Consider the following 24,796-nt stretch of genomic DNA (forward strand, 5'->3'; position numbering starts at 1 on the left):
CTACAAACTGAGTCTGCAAGGTCAAATACAATATTTCCCATCACCTGCCACAAGGTCTGGCACATAGGAGATGCTTGATAAGAATTCAGAGCCTAGGGGTACCTGGGTGGCTCAGTCGGTTAAAGCCTCTGCCTTTGGCCCAGGTCATGGTCCCAGGGTCCTGGGATTGAGCCCCGAATCAGGCTCCCTGCTCAGCGGGGAGCCTGCTTCCTTCCCTCTATCACTGCCTGCCTCTCTGCCTACTTATGATCTCTGTCTGTCAAATAAATAAATAAAATCTTAAAAAAAAAAAAAAGAATTCAGAGTCTAAAACACACCCATTCCCTCTAGGATTTGGTCCAGTTAGAGTGCATACAAACACACGGAACTGGATAATCAAATGATATTTTTTTTTAATATTTTATTGATTTGACAGACAGAAATCACAAGCAGGCAGAGAGGCAAGCAGAGAGAGAGAAGGAAGCAGGCTCCCCGCGGAGCAGAGAGCCCGACGCGGGGCTCGATCCCAGGACCCTGAGATCATGACCTGAGCCGAAGGCAGAGGCTTTAACCCACTGAGCCACCCAGGCGCCCCTCAAATGATATTTTTACTCTTAAAGGCATACATGTGTCACACAAGCCAAAAGCATGTATACTGACAGTACCAAGTGTCGGCAAGGATGCAGAGAAACTGGATGTCTCATACATTGCTGTTGGTTATGTAAAATGGTACTATTACCTCAGCCATCAAAAAAGAATGAATTATTGCAATTTGCAATGACATGGATGGAACTAGAGGGTATTATGCTAAACAAAATAAGTCAGTCAGAGAAAGACAAATACCACGATTTTACTTATATGTGAAATTTAAGAAACAAATGAGCACAGGGAAAAAAATAAAATAAGAGAAAAACAGAGAGGGAAGCAAATTTATAAGAGTCTCTGGAACTGTAGGGAACTGAAGATTGGTGGAGGGAGGTGGGTAGGGAATGGGATAACTGGGTGTTAGCTATTAAGGAGGGCACTTGTGATGAGCACTGGGTGTTATATGCAACTGATGAATCACTAAATTCTACCCCTGAAACTAATGTTAATATAGTTAAGTATGTCAACTAACTACAATTTATTTATTTATTTATTTTTAAATTTTATTTATTTATTTGAGAGAGAGACCGTGAGAGAGAGCATGAGAGGGGAGAAGATCAGAGGGAGAAGCAGACTCCCCGCGGAGCAGGGAGCCTGATGCAGGACTCGCTCCCAGGACTCTGGGATCATGACCTGAGGTGAAGGCAGTCGCTTAACCAACTGAGCCACCCAGGTGCCCACTAACTACAATTTAAACAAAATCTTGAAAGGAAAAAAAAAAATAATACTATTACTTTGGAAAACAGTTTGGCATATTGGTATAAAATCAAACATATGTTCACTGTGTAATTCAGGAATATTTCTTCTGAGTATTTACTCCTAGGAAACTGAAAACACAAAAACAAATGTTTATAGCAGCTTTATTTTTAATAATCAAAAAATAGAAGCAACCCAAACACCTTTTAGCACGTGAATGGATCAACAAACTGTGGTGCATTCATATAATGGAACTCTACCCAAAAATAAAATGGGACAAGCTATTAATACATTGCAACAACTTGTGTGAATCTCAAGGGTATTATGCTGAATAAAAGAAGCCAGTCTCAAGAGGTTACACACTGTATGATTCTACTTACATTGTATTCTCAAGAGATGAATTTACAGTGATAAAGAACAGATGAGAGGTTGCCAGAGGTTATAGCTGGGGGGGGGAGGGTGTGACTAAAAAGAATAGTCTGAGGTAGTTTTGTTTGCACGATGAAACACTTAAGAATCCTGATTAAGGTGGTATTTGCATTAATCTGTATGTACGGTGAATTTCATAGAGCTACACACACACACACACAAAGAGCACATGTAAAAACTGGTGAAATTCAAAGAGTCCATACTTTAGTTAATAGTTTCCCGGTTCGGATAATGTAATCTAGTTATGTAAGATGTTGTCTTTGGAGGAAGCTGGATTAAAGATCAAGCTGTTTTGCAACTTCTTGTGAGTCTCAGATAATTTCAAAGTAAAAAGTTTTTTGAAGAAAAGAAAGCACAGAGATTGGGAGTGAAAGCCAAATTAGAAAGCCGTCCTTGACGTGAAGCTAAAATGGGGCCCGGGAAAGGAGGAGGGCTCATTGCCTGGTAGAGGTGGGGAAGGAGAAGAGCAGAGGGGAGATTCCTGCTTTGGAGACCTTCTGGTAGAACTTGACCTAGGTCTGTTCACCTCTCTTCAGTCAGAGTGCTCACCCCTGCTTACCTGGGGGAGTGTGGGTCCCGAGGTGAAGAGGGAAGTGAAAGTTTCCTCCTCAGAAGTTTCCCACAATTGGGAGAGAGGGAGGAAAACCTTTCCTCAGTAGGCCTCAGTGGGAAAGCAGAGAGAGGGGAATAAGGGTTACTCCTTAACAATGTTTACAAAAGGTTAAGTGTGTCAACAGTGAAAGAACCCAGGCTCTGGGCTCAAACTCCACCTCAAATCCCAGCCCCATCTCTCTCTAGGCATGTGACTCAATCGCCTTATTGAACTTTGCTGAATTCCATCTCCCTATTTGAAAGTATGGATAATGACGCTATGTATCTCAGAATGCTGTGAAGATTGCATTAGATAGTGTATGTGGAGCCCTTAGCAACCTCTCAGCAAATATTAAATATATAATCGATGTTGGCTACTCTTTTTAATATTATTCCTTATTATTGTCAATATTCTAAGAAGTAGAAAAAACATACATTCAAATGATTCTGACTGCAATGTAATTTTTTTATGATTTAGAGGTACTTCAAGATCCTTCAGTACTTCAAGCTTATCATAAAATCAGCATTTAATCCCTAGATGTGTAAATTCAGACAATTTAACTTAAAATTAACAGTTGCTACTTTCTATTACAGGCCTCTTATGCGCTTTTATTTTAGATACATTTTCTCTGATCTTTATAGTACTGGAAAGATAAATATTATTTTTCCCATCTTTGTTTTATTTTTTTTAAGACTTTATTTATTTGTTTGTCAGAGAGAGAGAGAGAGAGAGAGCACGTAGAAGCAGGGGAGATGAGGCAGAGGGAGAAGCAGGCTCCTGGCTGAGCAAGGATCCCAATGTTGGACTCGATCCCAGAATCCTGGGATCATAACCTGAGCCAAAGGCAGACACTTAACAGACTGAGCCCCCAGGCACCCCTATTTTTCTCATTTTTATATAAAGAAACCACCTCAGCATGGTTGGGCAAATCACCCACCATAAACAGCTAGTCAATCTAGTCAGTCTGATGTCAGAGCCCATGCTTTCCCCACTACATCATCTGAACCTCAGTGTTAATCCACAAAAGCTGCTTCAACTCACAGATTATCTAACAATTGTTCCTTTCACATCAGATTACAGGACAGAACACACAACTCCTGTCACAGCCTAGGGCAGACCCTTCCAGGCCATGCTAGGGCCAAGACCTGGAGACTCTAGGCAATGATGGAAACCAAGAGCCCAAAGCCTGTTGTGGCAAGAATGCAGTCTGGGTTTCCAGCCAGTAGGTAAAGTCAGGAACCATGAAGGGAGCCCTGACAATGTCCAAGATCCAGGCCAGCACTCAGAATTGGAAAGGGCAAGCAAAGCCCAACAGAAGGCCCTCCAGAGGGTTCAGGATTTCCTCTCTGTCCACTTAACAATAAATGCCAGCTAACAGAGCCTTTGAGGAGTCTCAGCCCTTGACCTACCACCAGTGCTACTGCTGGACATTAGAAACCAGGGTCAAGAAACCTCTAGCAGAAGTTCATTATGAGAAGGATGGACACCAGGTCCCAGGTGGCCATGGTAACCTAGAGGGGAAGTGAAAGCACACTGGAGGGAACCAGGAGTCAGGGCATCTTCATTAGTTGTCCCTTTGCGGTCCCTTTCTGGCTATAAAATTGCCATGCAGGGTCCCTTCATCATAAAATGAGAGGGTCAGTCCCAGTTCCTGGTTTAAGTGGTGCTCCTCATGATCCTCACACTCCATTTCTGTCGTTGGCAATTCCTGGGGCAGAGTGTTGGGGAACACGCAGTTCGTGCCTTCTTAGCAGTCTCCCTTCTATCTCTTGTAAGTACTGGACCTCTAAGAGCCTTCTAACTTTAATGATTTATCCAGGATAACAAACAGTTTCCACTAGATTCAGGGCCCTGTGTCAGGTGCTAATGAGCAAAGCTAGGTAAAACCCAGTCCCAGCGTCAAGGATTCCCAGATTCTGGCCCAGCAGGGAGTGATGCCGGCAGCCCTAGTTGCTAGGATTCCCCACGTTCTCCTGCCACAATCCTGAGGACCAAAAAGAAGGGGAAGGAGAGGAAGGAAACCTTCCCAACATGGCTGGCAGATCCTCTGTGCCTCAGAGACTTTGATGAACATGTCACCTGGTAGACGATAAATAATATTCTGGTTACAACTGACTTATGGGATCAGATGTTTCATAGGGGCAAATGTGCTGTGCTTTACGCTCTACTTAAAATCAGGGCATCTGCTGCGCCCTTTGGGAAGTGCTACATGTCTTCTGGTAGCTAGGGACTGCTCGAGGCCTGCCCCACAGCTAAGGGGAGAAAGGAAGTTGAAATCATTGCCACATAAATTACAACACACTCTAGGGTCTGGTGTTATATGAGAGGAAAGGATTTTTGTGTTTCTAGGGTTTTCACCCCTGGCATTTAAAACATTTAAAATATTGCATGAGACATGACAAAAATATATTTAGAAATAATTCTTTTTAAATTGATGTGGAATGTGGCCATAATACTCCTAATTAAAGCCATACAAGCTCCTTTCTGGTAAGGGTACACTTTGGGGCTTCCCCTACCCCCGCTGCCTCTCATCACCGGCTTGTTTTTATTCTATCAGTATGTTTTTTCACTACTGCCCTAAACATGAGCTGATAAAATGAAGTAATGGTCATTTGGTCTTCTATCTAAATTTCCACATTTCAGCTTTAAAAATATTTGCAGGAATGAATTCTTTTAAAATGATCCTTTGGCCTATTTATATAGTCTAGGAAAGCTATATATTCTGAAATTTGTACTCTGGAAATGTATATGCATATTCCCATATAAATATTTATAATGAGCATACATTCATATACATAGATTTTATTAAATGGCTCTGTGATACTGAGAAAACAACGACTAATATTAAATTAAAATTTTATTCTATTCTAAGAGAAAAAAGGCAGAATAAGAAAATTGTCTTTGCAGTGAAAAAGTTAGAAGCCAGGGAGGTGGTGTTCAAATGAGCTGAGGCTAGAAATTATACCTCCTTTGCCTTCCTATCTCCAGTTCTTAATACTTTAACAAATAGATATTTAGGAATTGTTGAATTAATGTTCGACACAAGAAGATCATTAAAAAGATAGTGACTAATAAAACATGGAAATACTGAGTTCATCTGCTAACGGGGAACTTGGGGCCAGGATCACTAGCAAGTTTTCTTTTGCACTTAATAGCTGAATGTTTGGGTGATTAATGGATGGATCGACTGAATGATTGATTAAGATGTAAATTCTAAAGCATTTCTGATGACCAGGTCAGCCTGTGGATCCTGCTTATGGTAGAGAAGCAGAAATACAAAGTGTGACTGGCTTATTAACAAGCCAGCAGTAGGGGAAAAAACTTGCCTCTGCATTAAGTTGAGAAGGAGAGCGCTGGAAAGGAAAGTAGACGTCATTAAGTCCAACCACCACTAATCCCCTAGCTATCCTGCAGGCAGAATGTCTTTGTTCTTCCAGTTCATCTCCAGCTCCAGCAGCTGCCATCCTGAACTGACAGAACAGCGGTAGGAGCCTGCTCTCTCCATGTAAAACAAAGCTATACTTACAACTACAGGAAAGCAGGCAAATTTAGAGCGGTCCGGCCCACCTTGAACATAAAGCAGGACTATGTTTTAGCTTGCTACCGAACATAATTTAGTAGCTGCAAGGATGTATAGAATAGGCGTGCATTGTAGCCTAGCTGCAAGCAGCAAATCAGCCCAAGATCAGCAGATTTTCTGAAGTCAGGAAATGGATGCATGTTGTTAACCTCTGAGCAGAGGTCAGCGGAGACTGTAATCTCTGTGGTTGTGAAGATGAGGACTCATCCATCAACTGCTTGACAAGGGCTGTCATCATATCCCTGGGCCTCCACAGCCCTCGATGCATGATGTAAGAGACATATTGGACAAAAGCATTTCCTGGGGGAATTCTCCAGGAAGAATTCAGCCAATGGAAAGGAATCTTTCAAGTGGCCTGATTTCATTGGAGACAAGTAAACACATATGTGTGTGTGCATATATGAATATACACATCCCCAAGATGCTGCAGTTTCCTAGAAACAAAGAGAAGCTTCACCAGCATTCTGTTAGGATTCTTTCTCTCACTTATTTTTAGACTCCCCCAACACCATGCTGAGAGGGGAAGCAAAGGAGTGGATCGTCTGAATGACAAGGCTTTTCAGTGATAGTCTGGGGTGTGGAGAAGATTTGTCAAAACCCAGTGTCTAGGCACCTGTGTGGCTCAGACGGTTAAGCCTCTGCCTTCAGCTCAGGTCATCGTCTCAGGGGCCTGGTCTCAGGGTCCTGGGTTGGAGCCCCGCGTCCAGCTCTCTGCTCAGCAAGGAGCCTGTTTCTCCCTCTCTCTCTGCCTGCCTCTCTGCCTACTTGTGATCTCTCTCTGTGTGTCAAATAAATAAATAAAATCTTTTTTAAAAAATGCCAGTGTCTATGGAAAGCCACAGTACCCAAAATAATCTTGGCCCTTTCATGTTCAATAATGCCAGGAAGATCTCAGCCATTCCAGGGGGTGCTTCCTAAAACTCTTACCATAACACAGAATTACCCTTTTTGTCTTAACACACAGCCATTGAACCAACTTTTGACTTTCCCTCTCACTGTCAGAGATCTCTACTGCTTTAGAGCCATTTAGTACCCTTTTGAAAGGGTAAGAGCCTCATCCTTCTGCCTAACAGAGGAGAGCATTGCCCAAGAAAAATGAAATCAGGGAAGAAGACAAAGAAAAGAAGATGTGATAGGTCTTTCATATCTATTAATGAATTCATTCATTCACTCATTCATTCATTCAACAAATGGTCATGGAACACATGCCATTTTGTAAGGACTGTGCTAGGAGCTGAGATATAGACGAATAAGAAACAGCCTGGCTTTTGAGGAGTAGAAACTGTCTAGTGAGACAAACATAAAAAGCTGGTAATGTAACATGACAATTGTACTGATGCACATATACCCTGGGGTGTTATAAAGCCATAGAGGAGGGCACCTAAACCTAGACTGAGGGCATCATCCAAACAGATACATGCTCTTATTTCTTTGAAGCCAGTGAAGTGGGTCACCCATAAAGAAAATGTGAAACATATCTCATAGAACAAATATAAAGATTAATTGGTGGTACAGTAAGTCCTGCTAATTCGTTAGAGATCATTGATTTTGGTGGCAACAGTCTACAAGGTTATAAAATTTTCTCGCCAACATTCTGCTACTTGGATATAAAGGCAGAAAATGGATTGAAATTTTGATGGGAATTTTGTCAGGCAGATGCAGCAAAAGAGCTTGTTTGGAAAAGGAAGTGGGTGTTGCTGAGAGAACAGTTCAGATGACCAACCAGAGGTGTCACGTTGGGTACAGGAAGGAAGAGAGACTGACAGACTGTGAGGAAGCTGAAGAGCCAGGGAACTGGAGGTCTGCAGGCTGTCAATGAACACGTATGTTAGAAGTGAGAATATGAGAGGGCTGGAGGATAGGGGACTTATTCATGCATTCACCAAGTGTTTGCTGGGTGCTTTTTTTTTTTTTAGGATTTTATTTAGTTATTTGAGATAAGAAGAGAGAGAGAGAGAACAAAAACAGCAGAGACAGCAGAGGGAGAGAGACAAGCAGACTCCCTGCTGAGCACAGAGCCCATTGTGGGGCTTGATCCCAGGACCCTGAGGTCACCACCTGAGCTGAAGTCAGACACTTAACCATCCAGGCATCCCTTTACTGAGTGCTTTCAATATCATAGGTAATGTTCTTGTGCTGGGAGTATATCATGAGCAATTCTGATTGGGAGAAGATAATAAACAATAATAAATCTATAAATTGAGTAATACCTTAGAAAGTTACAAGTGCTGTGGTGGGGTGGAGATAGAATAGAACAGGGTAAGAGGATTTGGAATTCTGAGAAAGTATGATTTTAAATGGGGTTGTAGCCCTGATCGAGAGGGTAACTTTTGAACAAGGACATAAAAGGACAGAGAGAATGAGCCATGCAAATACATGATTTAGAATATTCTAGACAGGGAGAACAGCCACTTCAAATTCTTGAAGTGTTTGAGTGCCTGGTGTTTTCAAGGAATAGCAAGGAGGCCTGTGTGGAGTGGAGAGGGCAAGAGGAAGAAGTAGGAAATAAGATAGAGAGCTAACGAGGGCCAAATATATAAGCCTTGTACACTCTGGTAAAGACTGAATTTTCCTCTAAGCGAAACGGAAAGGCACTGCAGGCTTCTGAACAGAGAAGTGACATGATCTGATTTACCCTTAATGGATTGCTATGCCTCCTATGTTGAAAATAGATTTAGAAAGGTCCAGAATAGAAGCAGGGAGACCAGTTAGGAGCCTATTGTACTAATGCAATTGAGAAATGCAAAGTCAGACTTTGATCAGGGTGGTGGCAACAGAGGTGGTTAAGTAGTGGTTTGGGATGTGTTTCAAGAATAGTCAATAGGGTTTTCATGACAGATTGGATGTGGGTGTGGTGAGCAAGGGTCAAGGAGGACTTCAAGATTTTTGGTCCAACTCAACAGAAAGACAGAATTACCATTATCTGAACTGGGGAAGAATGTGAGAAGAACAGGTCCAGGGAGAAGACTAAGAGTTCAATTTTAGATGCATTGAGATCAAAGAGGGGAATATTGGTCTTCAAAATTCATGAAGAAAAATCATTCTGAATAATTATAACAGCCAAGATGGGACTCTGAAGAAGAAGAAAAAAGTGAAGTCATTATGATAAAAGAATTTAGAACTCTAGAGGTGGAAAGGTTAATGAAGTCTCCGAGGATGGTCTCCGAGAGTGGTGGCCCAGACTGGAGAGGAAGGAACAGGGCCAAGCTGCTCTCACCGTTATGTTACAGAATTAGAATATATATGGTTAAAAGTCACATAAATATTACTTTGAGGTGTGCAGAATTTGAATTGGGTTTAGATATTGAACCTAAAACATTAGAAATAAGCAAAGTAGCAAAATGATCACTATGTGCTGAAACACACGAAACAACATTATGATAAAGTTATTTGGAACATATGTAGCTGAGGTAGATTTATAATCCCCCTGTAGCATGGATCAAAGACAGTAGATTGAAAAAGAAATTCAGTTGACTCTCACAATTTAATCTTAAGTGTTTTATTAAAAATCTTTTTAGAAAGACATTCATACTTGGTTTTAGATAAGTTTAAAGCTTAGTGACCCACATATAGCATTTCAGAGACCATGACCCTGTGACGTTTGAAAAATTTTTCTAAAAGCCACAAGAAGTACCCTCAACCCTATTTGCAAGCCATATTTCCAAATTCAGTTCATAACCAGAATTAAGAAGAAACAATAGGATGACCAGTCAGTCCTCCATAGCAAGTATAATAAACTTCAAAGTTCAGAAACCTGTGTTTGATAGACTTTTAAAACATCATACCTGTGAGCTGATGGATGTCATATAAGCATCAGAATTCATTAAAGACTTTTGAAATGGTAATTCAGGTTTATACAGGTTCTACAGATATAGATGGATATTTATCTATTTATACTGAGACTTACTTGAGAATAGAAAAATCAAGAAAGCTCATCTTACATTGCCAATGAATAAATGAAGAGAAAAAGATGAGATTGCTATATAATCCTTAAAAAAAAAAAAAAACCCAACTTGTTTCTGAGTGCTAGTAACCCAGTCCAAGCCCTTACATCTTTATAAGTGCAACATAGGTAATTTTGTTGGGACCGAATATTTATAATTAAGTATATAATATTGAAATCTTCTTGCTTTGTGGAAATTATGTGTTTGTGGTTGATTAGAATATTCAGCATGTGTAGATTTCATCTTTAATTCAACAGAAAAATGTATTGAACTCCTATTAAACTAGGAAAGACATTCCCCAGACATACATAATTCATCTGCTGAATAGGAGATGATTCACTTTTCAGTGACTTCACAGGTGTTAACTTCACCAAACAAAATAGATAAATCCCATTCCATTCATTTTTTTCTGATGCAAGTTTTAAGTATAATTTTTTATGAAAAATATAAAAATAAACTTACGTAAGTCCATAACATGTCCATTTAGGAAATGAATTTGCATCAACTTCTGAGGTGTGAAGACCATGTAATAAATATTTTATCAAAAATAACTAAGCTGACCCTGATACAAATAATACATTATATGTTAATAAAAAACAATAATTAAAATTTTTAAAAGATAACTAAACTGAATTCCTCCTAACTAAATCAAGAGAGGGAGAAAGTTTAAATCAGGGTTGCATGCAGTACTGAATAACGCAAAGAAGGTCTGATTGTAGAGTGGTGTTCAAATAAAAGGGCTCCAGAGAAGAGTAAGAAAGAAACATACCCATCAGTGATCTGGACAGCACAGACGTGAGGCTGTGAACTTGGGCAGCTGCTTGTCAGGGAGGTCATCATCAGCTATTCATGGCTCATGCTTGTGCGTAGTCATGGGGAAGAACAGCCTTAGTTATTTGTCCTGCAAAATCTACCCAGTGGTTTTTCCACCGTGCAAGCTTCTGACTGTACCAAGTAGCCAGTCCCAGGTCAGCAGTCCCTTTTTCTAAGCAGTGTCAGCACTGGTCTATCTAAGGTATTACTTTACTTAACAAATGTATTGTGAAGCTGCTGGTTCACACTGTTCATACTTTGGCAGTCAGTATTCACCCCATAATTCTCCTTCTTACGGGAAGAGACAGACTAGTGAAGATCACTCTCCCTCAGTCACAATTTGAAGACTTGCTGACTGAGGAGATGGATGAATGAGTGGATAGGGAGGATGGGGCTAGATTTTAAATTTGGATACAGGAGACTTTAAGTAAACAAAATTGATCTGTATACATGCAGTTCTCTTCCTAAGTGATGAGATAGTATTTTAAGAAATTAAGTCTGAAAGTAATATACAGAATGTATTAGGACAGGAAAAACACTGGTGTTACAGAGGGTTAGAGGTTACATCAAAAATCTAAAAATTCGTAGTTTTGCATCACCTTAGTTTTCAAAGAATTTTGCCACAAACCTCATTTGATCTTTGCAATAATCTGTGGGATGGCTAGGAAAGATAACATTATTTACACAGATGAGGAAACAGGAACCTAGAGTGGTGAAGTGACTTGCCCAGAGTCCCACACTTGTGATTCGCAGAGCCAGGATACTCATCTGTCACACCTGACTCCACTTCCATTGCTCCTAACTCCTGGATGCATGCAGTAGCAGGAATGGAGAGTAAGAGACAACTCAGAGAGATTTCAAAATAACAAGTGAAAGAAACTGGCAATTGATTGGGTATAGGTGATAAACAGGAGAGGTAGGGCACCTGGGTGGTACAGTTGGTTGAACACTGACTCTTGGTTTCAGCTCAGGTCATGATCTCATGGGTCATGAGATCAAGCCCCAGGTCAGGCTCTCCACTCAGTGGGGAGTCTGCTTGAGGATTCTCTCCTTATGCCTACTCGCTCACACATGTGTGCACTCTCTCTAAAACAAATAAATCTTTTAAAAAGAAAAAAAAGAGGGGCGCCTGGGTGGCTCAGTGGGTTAAGCTGCTGCCTTTGGCTCAGGTCATGATCCCAGGGTCCTGGGATAGAGTCCTACATCGGGCTCTCTGCTCAGTAGGGAGACTGCTTTCCTCTCTCTCTCTCTCTCTGCCTGCCTCTCTGCCTGCTTGTGATCTCTCTCTGCCAAATAAATAAATAAAATCTTAAAAAAAAAAAAAAGGGAAAGAAAAGAAGCAGGAGAGGAAAAAGTGATTGGTGGGCTTCTAAAGTCTGAAGATGGTGAGATTAACATTGTCATTAGCTAATGTTGGCTACATGCTTACTCTGTGCCAGGCACTGTACCACCCACTTTGCTATATTCCCTCCCTGAGTCCTTGCAACTCTGTCAGGGGGAGAGGGAGGTATTATTGTTATCCCCTTTTTATAAGGGGAATCCATAAAACTTGTTCTCATTTTTAGAGGGAAAAAAAGAGAAATCAAGGTTTTTACTCCAAGAAAAGGTAAAGCTCAGCTGGACTTACTGGCCAACCTTATCTGTACTTGGGGCCTGAGTCCCAGGGCAATGACTTGGTATTTTTATGTGTGTGGATGTAATTATGCTGCCAGCCACAAAGCAATCAAAGCTGGGCCGTTGTTGGTTATCATGTTTGCAAGTCTAACACTGCCAAACTGTTTAATGCCTCTGAGTACTTTGACTGTCATCAGAGTAGGCTGCACTAAGTAACTGGTTTTGCCTTGGCTCTCGACTTTAAAGTGGTCAGCGAGGTAATCCAGGTACATAGATAAGAATGCTTTCGTCCTCAGTTATTATTTGAAAATGAAAATATAACTAAGTATAATTATCCAGTGACAATATAAACATTGAATTTATGTAGAATACACTATTTCGACTAAAACTCTTAAATACAATCACATTCCTTAATTGTTATCAGTCACTGTCCAGAGTAAGCCTGGTTTTCCCCCTAAGTTAACCAATTCATACATTTTTACCTTGTCCCAAGCCTCCGTTGGTGCCCAGGGTCTGTCTGACACCCTGATTGTCCACACTTCTCTCTAATCTTTAAATTATTCTGTAAACTAATTTAAAACTATTTGACCAAAAACAAAACAAAACAAAACCCCATTAAGGAATGTCATTGTCTAAATAGTGTAATTTAAAATTTAAATAAATTCAATATTTATGTTTATAGTCCCTTGATAGTTATTAGCAGTCACTTGATAAATCCCTTTCAATGCCTGCTTCCTTTTTCTCTTTTGGTCAAGCAGAGAAAGGAAAAACAATTTTACATATCAAATAGAGTAAATTGTGAAAAAAATCACAAAGACTTTCCAAATAGCAGTTTACCTTACAGCTCATTTCTAAGGGCTTCAAACTATATCTCTTTAGGTATCTACCTGCTAGTTATTTATTCACTAGGCTGCATACAGTTGTCTCTTTTTTTTTTTTTTTTTTTTTTTTTTGACAGAGAGAGAGTGCAAGTAGACAGAGAGGCAGGCAGAGAGAGAGAGAGGGAAGCAGGCTCGCCGCCGAGCAGAGAGCCCGATGCGGGACTCGAGCCCAGGACCCTGAGATCATGACCTGAGCCAAAGGCAGCGGCTTAACCCACTGAGCCACCCAGGCGCCCCCGTACAGTTGTCTCTTAGCAACCATAAATTTCATGGAAAAGTCCTAACTCTTCTCTCATACCACCTATTTTTTAGAAGTTGACTTTTTTTATTTTTTTAAGGCTTGGAGTTATATAAGCAAGAAATGCCAGAATTTAGTTCTTTTTAAAAATAAATTTAAATCCTAACAATTTTTTACAGGGCTATAAAGTGGTTTCTTCCCAGTGGCCCTTCACTCTGAGGTTACATTGGAGATTATACTTGTGGGGAAGTTCTGCTCACTCCCACAGCAAAGGGTCATGACTATAAGTGTCTTTCTTCCTGATTCACTTTAGGATTGTGAAGATGTCCAGTCCCAATCTGAATATTGTGACCTTACTTGGCAGTTGTCTGACTTACAGTAGTGTTTACCTCTTTGGGATTCAAGATCGAGATGCTTTAGTGGGAGGCTCAATGGAAACTCTCATTCAGGTAGGTTAAATCTCAAGTTTTTGTTTTGAACAAAATGTCCAACTTTTGATTTTTTTTTTTTCCAAATCAGCATCTCCTATAGGTGGTGGTTATCTTTATCCTTGGAATGGGCACTCTCAAAGGTGATCACTGGAATGCTTACTGCAGTCCACATCCTGCCCCTTACCCTGTGTGGACTGAGGCTTTGCAGATCAGAATGTGGAGAACAACAAAGGTCTCTCTCATGCCTCTTGCTTCTATCCTTTTCCCTCTGTAGATAAGACTATCCATGCTGTGCATTGGGACCTCCCTTGTATTTGGCCCCATTCTGGGGAAGAGCTGGCGACTCTACAAGGTGTTTACCCAGAGGGTCCCGGACAAGAGAGTGGTGAGTAGGCAGCAGTTACATACCAGTGCTTAATTGCAAACAGCAGCTTTATTATTGATTATAAGCTAGAGACGTTTGTGTTGGATTACTAGGTAGGCCCTTTTATGGCAATCTGCATTTCCTACTCCTCATTTCAAACCTTGGAGTAGTGTGGTCTCCTAAGTCTCCAAGCCCGGAAAGCTATGTGCCAGTGCTCTTGGGAGACAAGACTTTGAATATATTTCTGCTTCATATGTACCCCAGGCCCTGGTACTGCTGGTACCATGTGAACTGGTCAACATCTGGAACCAGTGTGAGAGAGAACAAGATGCCCAGAGAGATTGTTTCTTGGCATAAATGTGAGCTGAAAGTGGAGTGAGGGACAGTGATTACAGAGAAGCTGTAGCAAGTAAGCAGTTATTTCCTTTACTGTTGCCTAGTTCTTTTCCATGTGGAAAACCCTTTTCTGTACTAGGAAGGATGGGCCTGAGGCAGTGAGCAAAGAAGAGGACATTCATTCACCGGATAGAATCAACCCTAGAAGCTCTGTGGCAGCCAGATCACCTATATCCCTGACATCAGATGTCATCCTGACCACATTTCCCCATTTTATCAGGTTCCTTGCCCAAACCTCAAAGTTCAGTCATCAAACTCTTTGGCAATAGGTCCTAGCCAGACCCAATATATCACTCAATAGTTTGCTTCTCTCGAATGATTTTTTTTTTCAAATATTCGTCATTATTCAGTGAATATTCATAATAAGCTCAGCTGTGAGTAACCATGATATGAAAAAAAAATTGACTAAAGGACAAGAAGTTTATCTATCCTTCTATAACACAGATTTCTTTATAAAAAATGGTTTTATTGGAGTGTCTGGGTGGCTCAGTGCGTTAAGCCTGTGCCTTTGGCTCAGGTCATGATCTCAGGGTCCTGGGATCGAGCCCTGCATCAGGCTCTCAGCTCAGTGGGGAGCCCGCTTCCCCCTCTCTTTCTGCCTGTCTCTCTGCCTACTTGTGATCTCTCTCTGTCAAATAAATAAATAAAATCTTTTTTTAAAAAATGGTTTTATTGAGGCATAAGTGACATGCAATGAACTGCACATATTTTAAAGTGTATGATTTGACAACTTTTAACATAGGTACAAATCCATGAATCATGGTATAAATCTGCGTAAGTTTCTTCATGAATCTTTGTTATCTCCATCTCCTGTCCAATCCTTACATCCATTCCTATTCCCAGACAACCACTGATATGCTTTCTGTCACTATGAATTTGTTTACATTTTCCAGAATTTTATATAAATGGAATCATATAGTATATACTTTTTTTTTAAAAAAGATTTATTTATTTATTTATTTATTTAAGAGAACGAGAGTATGTGCATGCCAGGGAAGGGGCAGAAGGAGAGGGAGAAAGAGAATCTCAAGCAGACTGCCCACTGAGAACAGAGCCAGGATGTGGGACTCAATCCCATAGCCCTGAGATCATGACCTGAGCCAAAACCAAGGGCAGACATGCAACTGACTGAGCCACCCATGCACCCCTGTGTTCTTTTTTTTTAACCTGTCTTCTTTCACTTGGCATAATTATTTTAAGATTCATATGTGTTGTTGGACGCATCAGTGGTTCTTTTTTTGTTATTGGTGAGTAATATTCCAAAGTGTAGACATACAGTTTGTTTATCTATTCATCTGTTGAAGGATGTTTAGGTTTGTTTCCATTTTAGGGCTGTTAAAAGTAAAACTGCTATGAACATTGATGTATAAGTCTTTGTAGTAGACATATGCTTTCATTTCTCTTGGATAAAAACCTAAGAGTAGAATGGGTGGATCATATGGTTAAGTGTCTGTTTAACTTTTTAAGAAATTGGCTTTCTCCCAAAATGGTTGTACCTTCCCCCCAGCAATGTATGAGAGTCCCTCTCCTCTGTATCCTTGCCAACATTTGACTTGGTTGTTCTTTGTAGTCATTCTAATAGAGGTTTATAATAGTATCTCATTGTGTTTTAATTTGCATTTCCTTAGTGCAATGTTGATAATTTTTTCACATAGTTATTTGCTATCCATATGTATGTCTTCTTGGTGGTGAAGTATCTACTCAAATCTTTCACCCATTTTTTTTTAAGATTTTATTTATTTATTTGACAGAGAGAAAGATTACAAGTAGGCAGAGAGGCAGGCAGAGAGAGAGGAGGAAGCAGGCCCCCTTCGGAGCAGAGAGCCCACTGCGGGGCTCGATCCCAGGACCCTGAGATCATGACCTGAGCCGAAGGCAGTGGATTAATCCACTGAGCCACCCAGGCGCCCAGCACCCATTTTTTTTTTTTAAACTTTTTTTTTTGTTTTCTTACTATTGAATTTTGAGAGTTCTTTTTATATTCTGGATAAGCCCATCAGTAAATATATATGATTTGCAAAGACTTTCTTCCAATTTATGTCTTTCTTTTCATTCACTTAAGTGTATCTTTCAAAGAGAAGACATTTCTAATTTTGATGTGTTCCAATTACCAATTTGTTCTTTTATGGATCATGTTTGGTATCAGATCTAAGAAACTTTCACCTAATCCAAGACCTCAGAAGTTTTCTCCTGTGCTTACTTGCAGAAGTTTTAGAGTTTTCATTTTTTTACATTTGGGCATATGATCCATTTTGAGTTGATCTTAGAATATGATATGATTTATGGATCAAAGTTAATTTTTTTACATATTAATATGCAGTTGTTCCAGCTCTATTTATTGAGAAGTCTGTCCTTTTCACTGAATTACTTTTTACCTTTGTTGAAAATCAGTTGTCCGTAGATACGTGGATCTATTTTTGGACCCAATTCTCTCTCAGTGATGTATTTGTTTATTTTGACACCAATACCATATTATCTGGATTATTGTTGCTTTATATAAAATCTCGAGTCAGGGAGTGTTAGTTCTCCAACTTTGTCCTTCTCTTTCAATATTGTTTTGACTAATCTAAGTCCTTTGAATTTGCATATGAATTTTTGAGTCAGCTTACCAATTTCTGCAAATTTCTTCTGGAATTTTGATTCTATAGATCAAATTGTGGAGAACTGACTTCTTAACAATGTTGTGTCTTTTAACCCATGAATACAGTATATATCTTCATTTACCTAGGTTTCTTTCTAATTGTATAGTTTTCAGTAGAGATCCTTTATAACTTCTATCAGATGTATTCCCAAGTACTTAATTTTTATGCTATCATATGTTATTGTTTTTTATTTCACTTCCCGATTTTTGTTGTTAATATATGGAAATATAATTGATTTTCATATGCTGATCTTGTATGTTGTAACCTTGCTAAACTACTTATTGTAGATCCATCAGATCTTTTTTGTATTTCCAGCAGATTTTCTGCATAGATGATCATATTATCTGTGAATAAAGAGTTTCTCTCCAATTTTCTGTATGACGGCGCTGTCTAGAAACACTAGTACAATGGTCAATACAAATGCTGAGGGGCGCCTGGGTGGCTCAGTGGGTTAAGCCTCTGCCTTCAGCTCAGGTCATGATCCCAGGGTCCTGGGATCAAGCCCTGCATTGGGCTCTCAGCTCAGCAGGGAGCCTGCTTCCTCCTCTGCCTCTCTGCCTACTTGTGATCTTCTGTCAAAGAAATAAATAAAATCTTAAAAAAAAATACAATGCTGAGCACAGACATCCTTGAATTTTTCTTGACCTTATAGGGCAAGCATTCAGTATTTCAAAACTAAGTATGTTAGTTATAGTCGTATTATAGATATCCTTTACCTATTTAGGGAAATTCTCCTCTCTTCCCATTTTGCTGAGGGTTTTATTAAAGAATTGATGTTGGGTTCTGTCAAATATTTTTTCTGTGTCTATTGATCATATTTCTTTTTCTTTTTTAGTTTGTTCGTATGGTGGAATTACAATAAAAGATTTTAGGATCTCAAACTAACACTGTTTTCCAAACTCCACTTGGTCATGATGTATTATCCTCTTCTTTTATTGTTGGACTCCTTTTCATAAGATTGTGTTTATAATGTGTATACTCATGGAATACTCATGTGTATACTCATGGAATATTGTTCTATTGCTTTCTTTTCATATGAAATCTTTTTCTGGTTTTCATATAGCATAATGCCAGCCTTATAGAGTGAATTAGGAAGCATTCCCTCTTCTTCAGTTTCTGGAAGTGTTTGTGAACATTGCTATAGTTGGCATTCACTTACAGTACAAGTATCTCATGATTGTATGTTTCCATTTCCTCATCTCCTGATCTTTGTGTTGTTTTCACTTCTACATATAAACCCAACACAATTGTTACTCATTTTTGTTTAAAGTTATCTTTTTTTATATATTTTTTATTTTTCTATAAACACATAATGTATTAGTAGCCCCAGGGGTACAGGTCTGTAATAAACAGTTATCTTTTAAAGATATTTAAATAATTAAAATCAATATGTATTTTTCCACGAAGGTAATATTCCTTATATAGATCCATATTTTCATCTGGTATCATTTTCCTTTTGCTTTAAAGATATTAACATTCTCATGCAGGTGTGCTAATGCTGAATTCTTCTAGCTTTTGTTTATCTGAAAAAGCCTTCATTTCCCCGTTGTTTCTGAAAGCTACTTTTGCTGGATATAGAATTACAGGTTGAGGCTTTCTTTTCTTCTTTTAGTACCTTTAAGTTTTCATTCTGCTGTCTTCTCACGTGGCCTTCTCTGATAAGAAATCTGATGTCATCCTTGTCTTTGTTCCTCTACAGATAATGTGACTTTTTGCTGGTTGATTTGAAGATTTTCTTATTATCACTGGTTTTAAGCATTTGGTGAAGCAACTGATGACGGATGCGTTTTTATCTTACAGACACCGTGAATCATGTAACTAGTTATGCCCTCGTCTTTTCAATGGTCACCAAAAACTCAGATCCACATTTCTCCCTCAATTCATGAGGGCTGTATACTCTCTTCTTCTGACCTTTCATCCTAATTCTCCTGATTTCTTTCTTTTTCTTGATTTTTTTCAACTTTTCATCCTTTCATAGTATATTTTTTAAATTTTATTTCTGTAGTCACAAAAGTAACACAGCCTCTTTCTATTAAGTCAAATGATTCATATATGTACCACCCTCATCTTTCAATCTCACCCTCCAAGTTAATGGTTTTTAACAGTTTTATGTGAAAACATTAATATCTCTGTATGCTCATGCACATATCTAGAAATAATAGTGAGTTCATTTTATAAGACTCCTTAATCCCTTGTGAGAAAAGGCAGGATATGGGACAGATAAACAAATAAAAATGTTTAGTGGTGATGGTGATGACATGGACATAGACACCGTTGCACACCTGTAGTGTGTGTTTCGTCTTTGATGGCTGGATGTGAAGCCCCTTGGGAGGGCTGACCCTGGAACCTCAGAGGACCTAGCATACTCTAGGCCCTGTGTCGTTTAGCCAGCAAGCCAAGGAAATGTATGACCCTGACTCTTTTGCAGATAATCAAAGACCTGCAGCTACTGGGGTTAGTGGCAGCCCTGGTGATAGCTGATGTGATCCTGCTTGTGACATGGGTGCTGACTGATCCCATCCAGTGCCTCCAGATTCTTGGTGTCAGTATGACGGTGAGGGGCCCAATCCCTGGATAATCTACTTTCCGAACTGGGAGGACAGGCTTCTGTGGGTACACTGAGGTCATTCTCCCAGCGGTACTCACTCTGTGTTCATTCTCCCAACAAGAAGATAAATGACCCAAAAAGCAGGGAGAGTCAGGAGCTGTGGCTGTGGTGAGTGCCTTGCCCCTTGTCTGCAAAGTATGCTACCACAGCCACTGCCCCTGCTCCACGTGTCTTCCAAAAGCATCCACTGAGATGTCGGAACATGAGAACTGCCCAGCAGTTATCTCTGCTTTCACATGATCAACAATGAGAACTTTCAGCCACAGGAAGTGGACTTCCCCTAGTTACTGAGAGGTAAAAGTGGTATTTCGAGGTAGTCTTTGGAGTCAGTCACCCCTCCTTCAAATTCGACTTACCAGCAATGTGACCTTGGGGAAGTCATTTAAACCTCTTGAAGTATCTGTTTCCTCATAGGTAAAGTGATGATGATAGTGCTTCTTATTTCCTAGGGCTGTGGCTTAGATGAAGGGAAACAACACAGGGAAAGGGCTCAACTGTGCCTAGTACATAGGTTAAAATAATGGGAAGTATTATAAGTTTCCAGCGTCACAAGGGGCTGAGGTATACAGTGAAATCTTGACTTTGCAGATTTAATATGTACAGTTTCAACTGCTAAAAAATAGCGGAAACAAGATGTGAAATAATTCATAATTTTGCTGATGCACTAATATGAGTCACTGTGGTAGCAAAACAGTAACTGAAGAGTAAGCCCCGCCATCACCAAGAATCCACACGTCAGCCAGACTTTATCATCTTTTCTTTCACCCATAGCCACATTCATTTAGATTATAACCAAGTCGCCTATAGTTTTTATGTATTAAGGGCGAAATCTGTAGAAGAGTTCATGCTTCAGATGTCCCCAAAGATCTCCTGTGTGTTCCTGGTAATTGTGGGTTCCCTCCGTCCTGACTCTGTGTACCTCCTAGGTGACAGGGAGAGACGTGTCCTGCTCTCTGACCAGCTCACACTTCTGTGCTTCCCGGTACTCTGATGTCTGGATTGCTCTTGTTTTGGTGTGCAAGGTTGGTAACCACATCTCCTTGGGATGTAATCTGTCTGTCACCAACAAAATAGCCACACAAAAAGGGAATTAAAGGAATTAATGAGGTGATTTCTGCAAAGAATCTTGAAATCAGAGGAAATCTCTGTTTATGCATAAATCTCAAAATCATGACCTTTATTATTTCTCTACTCTTTATTTGTCTTGGGGGTCATTTTTCCAATTCTTTGAACCCTCTCATTTAATTTTCCCTAAATCATGTGAAATTTGCCCACTGTTTCTCTCGTTTCTTGGTCTGATTTTTTAAATTGCTTTGGCAATACCAGTTTTCTCCCCAACTCCCTGCAAGGGAGATTATGCAGAGACATTTTATCCAGCTTTATTTGTTCTGTTGAGTGCCCTGATTAACCTCCTTGTATTTTTCTTCAAGATTTGGGTCAAGGTATCCTGCTGCTTCCACCAACTTTTCTCAGTCTGATCGGAAGAAGGGCTGGCCCTCAGACAGATGGCATATCCCTAGTGTCCTTTGAGTGGTTCCAGCTGCCTCAAAGTGTCCTCCTACTGCCCTGAATCTCCCACAGCTAGCCTCATTTGTCTCTATTAGCTGGTAAAAGTAGGATGTTATTTCTAGCAGGTACAGGAAACCTGTACAGGGAAGGAGGTTCTTAGTACCAGCTATCCTATTAGCTGATTTCAACATGGAGAAATAGAAAATCTGGCTGTGAGGGGTTTAGGGCAGGCCTATTTCATTCAGGCAAGCCCTGGGTGCTAAGAGACTACCTGTTGATTCTTGGGACAGAGAGGCCTGGTGGTCTTTAAAGGTAAACTTTACTCACTTTACCACTAGGAAAGTGTTCAAGTAGTTGTCTCTGAGAAATAGGGCTGGAATTGGAAAATGTTGCTTTTTTACTATGTGCATTTATTACTTTGATAGAAATGTTTTTAAAAGAGAACACTGGACAGTAAATAGCTCTTAATCTCTAGTTACTTGCTAACAGTTAAGAAAATGAACTTTAGAATATGACAGAACAGGGTTTGAGTTCTGACTCAGCCCCTTCCTAGATGACCCTGAACCTCATTTAACCTCTTTGAGCCTGGGTTCCCTCATACATAAAATGGGGATGATGACAAAATCCTCTCAGAACTGTTCTGAATTTCAAACGAGTTAGTGCATGATCAGAGTTTTCAGCCACTCCTGGCCCATGGAAAGAGTTCAATAAGTGTTAGATATTATGATTATTAATATTCTACTGCCCTCTAGACAGTTTGATTTCTTGAGCCGTATAGAAAAACATGTCCTCCCCAGGACAGAAACTCAACATTTCCCCCATAGAAGCTCACTTTGTGATTCAAGTTGATTTATTTTATTTCATTTTATTTCACTGTAATATGTTCTGAAGGACAAGGAAAAAAAAGGGGGAAAGAGTGCTAAGCATCAGGAAACTGACTGAGCCAGCCCCTCACAGACTCCCTGGTCAATGAGCACTTCCTGAGGATGACTTAAATCTTCACATTATGTTCCAGGACCCCACCCCCACCCAAACCTGGCAACTACCCCCGCCCCACACTTCTCAGAAGTGCATGTCAATGACGTACAAGTATTAGATATGATTTCCTCAAACACAAGTTGTGGATGTAGAGAGGCTTTATTCATACCTCGTTCCCTTTTGGCAAGAGGTTTAATGGTGTTAAAACATTTTAAAGAATGAGATGTGAATAGTTCAAAATTATAGAATTAATTTCATTTACTTTTAATTAAATTACTAGGGATCCAGTCTGCCAGATGCCACCTGATGGTGTCAGTTACCCCAAACTCAAGCCCCACTGGCCTGACTTGTGTATTTTCTTGTCATTGAAGATCTCAGGGGGGCCACCCTTGGCCCTTAGGCCCCTCCTGGGATCCTGGGCATTAGGGGTGCCCAGAAGGCATCCCTTCACTCCTCACTGTGGGCACAGCCAGTCCTCCAAAAAATTATCTTTAGGGCTGTCCTGGCAGATGGAGTTGGTTAGATTGTATGATTTCAGGGTCACTGGCAGGTATCCTGCTGATACTGGCCTTGCTTTCATTATTAGTTCTCCCTGTGAATATCTGTAATTTCCACCCACACCTCAATCCTCACGGCATCTTCACATTCTATGTGACAAAACATGGACATCTGTGTGCTTGCCTTAAATCTCCCTACCAGACTGAGCTTCTTGAAAGCCAGGACCATGACTTATTCTTCTTTGTAACACCTTTGCCTTACCCTGCACCTAGTATCATACTTTGTACATAGACAAACATATGTTGAATCTATACATTATGTATTATTGATCACAGCTTTGATTTCTGTTTCAATACAGCTCCCTCGAGGAAAGACAGCACTTTAAAGTGCCGTGAGTAATTTTCTGTGTAGTACAAGTGAGAAATCTGAGAGCAGTTTTATATTCATGGGAAAGAGGAAAGAATAGGGCACTGGGTTCCTGGTGGTGGGGGCAGGGAATGTCACACAGAGGATGAAGGGTATAGATGAAGCCTTTATTGCCTGTGCCTGCTCCACAGCCTCGCTTAGGTCCCAGCCTGCCTTTGTTCTCTTTTTCCATCTCCCATAAACACCCACTGGCACAGAGCCGCCGCTAGCCTATAGAGATCCTTTGTGTAAATTAGAAAAAGTCATCCCTTCTAGACAGATGCAATCTTGCAGGTGCAGGGCTTGGCAAGCAGATGGTGTCTTTGGGAAAATTGGGGGGGGGGAGCCCATTCCTCAGGATGCTGCCCTGCCGTGGCACACAGCTTGATAAGCAGACCACAGGGCTGTTTTCCCTTATACATGCCCCTCATCTCCATGTAGAGCAAAACCACACAGCAGGTGCAGTAGTCCTTAACACTGACAGCACGGCGTGCTCACTGCCTTCCGAGTGCCCAGCAGTGCATCCTGTAGACCTGCTACCCGCCTATACCATCCTGCCTGTGCCCTGTCCCAGCAGAGTCCTATCTGGTGGCTGACTTGCTGACCTCCAGTAAACTAATTCCCAGGGAAGGAAAGGACAATCACATTTATTTAGCACCTACTAGGTATAAGGGGCTGCCCTTAGTGTCTTCCCATGTGCTATCTCAGTACATCTTCATAACAACTCTTTAAGGTAGGTCTGATTATCTCTATTTTAAAGGTGAGGAAATTGGTTCCAACCTTACTGCTCTTTGACACTGAGCCCATTGTTACACTTCTCTCACCCCCGGGTTCTCTTCTCCATCTCCAGGGCCTGCTGCTGCTCTATGGTGCCTACCTGGCCGGCCTGACTGACCACGTCAGCTCTCCTCCTGTGAATCAGTCTTTAACCATCATGGTTGGGGTCAACCTCGTAGTAGTGGCTGCTGGGCTTCTCTTTGTGGTCACCAGATACTTGCACTCCTGGCCCAACCTGGTCTTTGGACTCACATCTGGAGGTATCTTTGTTTGCACAACCACGATCAACTGCTTCATCTTCGTTCCCCAGGTATGCTCTAGGGAGAATTTGGCAGGCTAGTCCTCCTTGTCATTCCAGAGGCTTCCTTGGACATGATAAACTGCTAACTTTGTTTTCTATTGAGACTTTTGGATACCATTTATTGGGGAGTCAGAAGGAAGGCAAGTTCCTCGTGAGCGGGCTCTCTCCGTTCTTGCCTCCTCACTTCCCTGAAGAGGACAACTCTGCTCCCCATCAGCAGGAAGGACAGGCCAGAGTGGCTGAGCAGGCATGGCAGCATGTTTCTAGCCCTGGCAGGCTGCCTCCCAGACCAGCTTGTCCACCTACCCTCCCGTCGACTTCACTCATCTCCAGTACCCCCTTCTCCTTGATCATGTCATTTCTTTCACTAGCCTGGGAGTGAGGACATTTTCTTTCTTTCCTATTGGAAGTTGCAGATTCACAGAGAAAAACTCATTTGGAAATTTATGCAATTTAAAATTTTTTTTTCTTTTTAT

At 40.7% G+C, this 24,796-nt stretch overlaps 1 protein-coding gene across 4 annotated transcripts in view; it reads left to right on the forward strand.

The window, feature by feature from the left end:
• GPR156 (G protein-coupled receptor 156) overlaps nt 1-24,796 on the forward strand; it is a 101,278-nt gene that overhangs the window by 62,611 nt on the left and 13,871 nt on the right. For 2 of the 4 annotated variants that reach the window (XM_046003582.1, XM_046003583.1), the window contains exons 4-8: nt 13,725-13,860; nt 14,117-14,227; nt 19,673-19,798; nt 20,779-20,874; nt 24,093-24,329. In XM_046003582.1, the coding sequence (XP_045859538.1) occupies nt 13,725-13,860; nt 14,117-14,227; nt 19,673-19,798; nt 20,779-20,874; nt 24,093-24,329 (706 nt within the window). The remainder of the gene's footprint in view (nt 1-13,724; nt 13,861-14,116; nt 14,228-19,672; nt 19,799-20,778; nt 20,875-24,092; nt 24,330-24,796) is intronic. The other 2 variants (XM_046003584.1, XM_046003586.1) reach the window with 2 other exon arrangements.

The sequence above is a fragment of the Meles meles genome, chromosome 4 (genome assembly GCF_922984935.1).
Source record: "Meles meles chromosome 4, mMelMel3.1 paternal haplotype, whole genome shotgun sequence".
Classification (NCBI taxonomy): Eukaryota; Metazoa; Chordata; class Mammalia; order Carnivora; family Mustelidae; genus Meles; species Meles meles.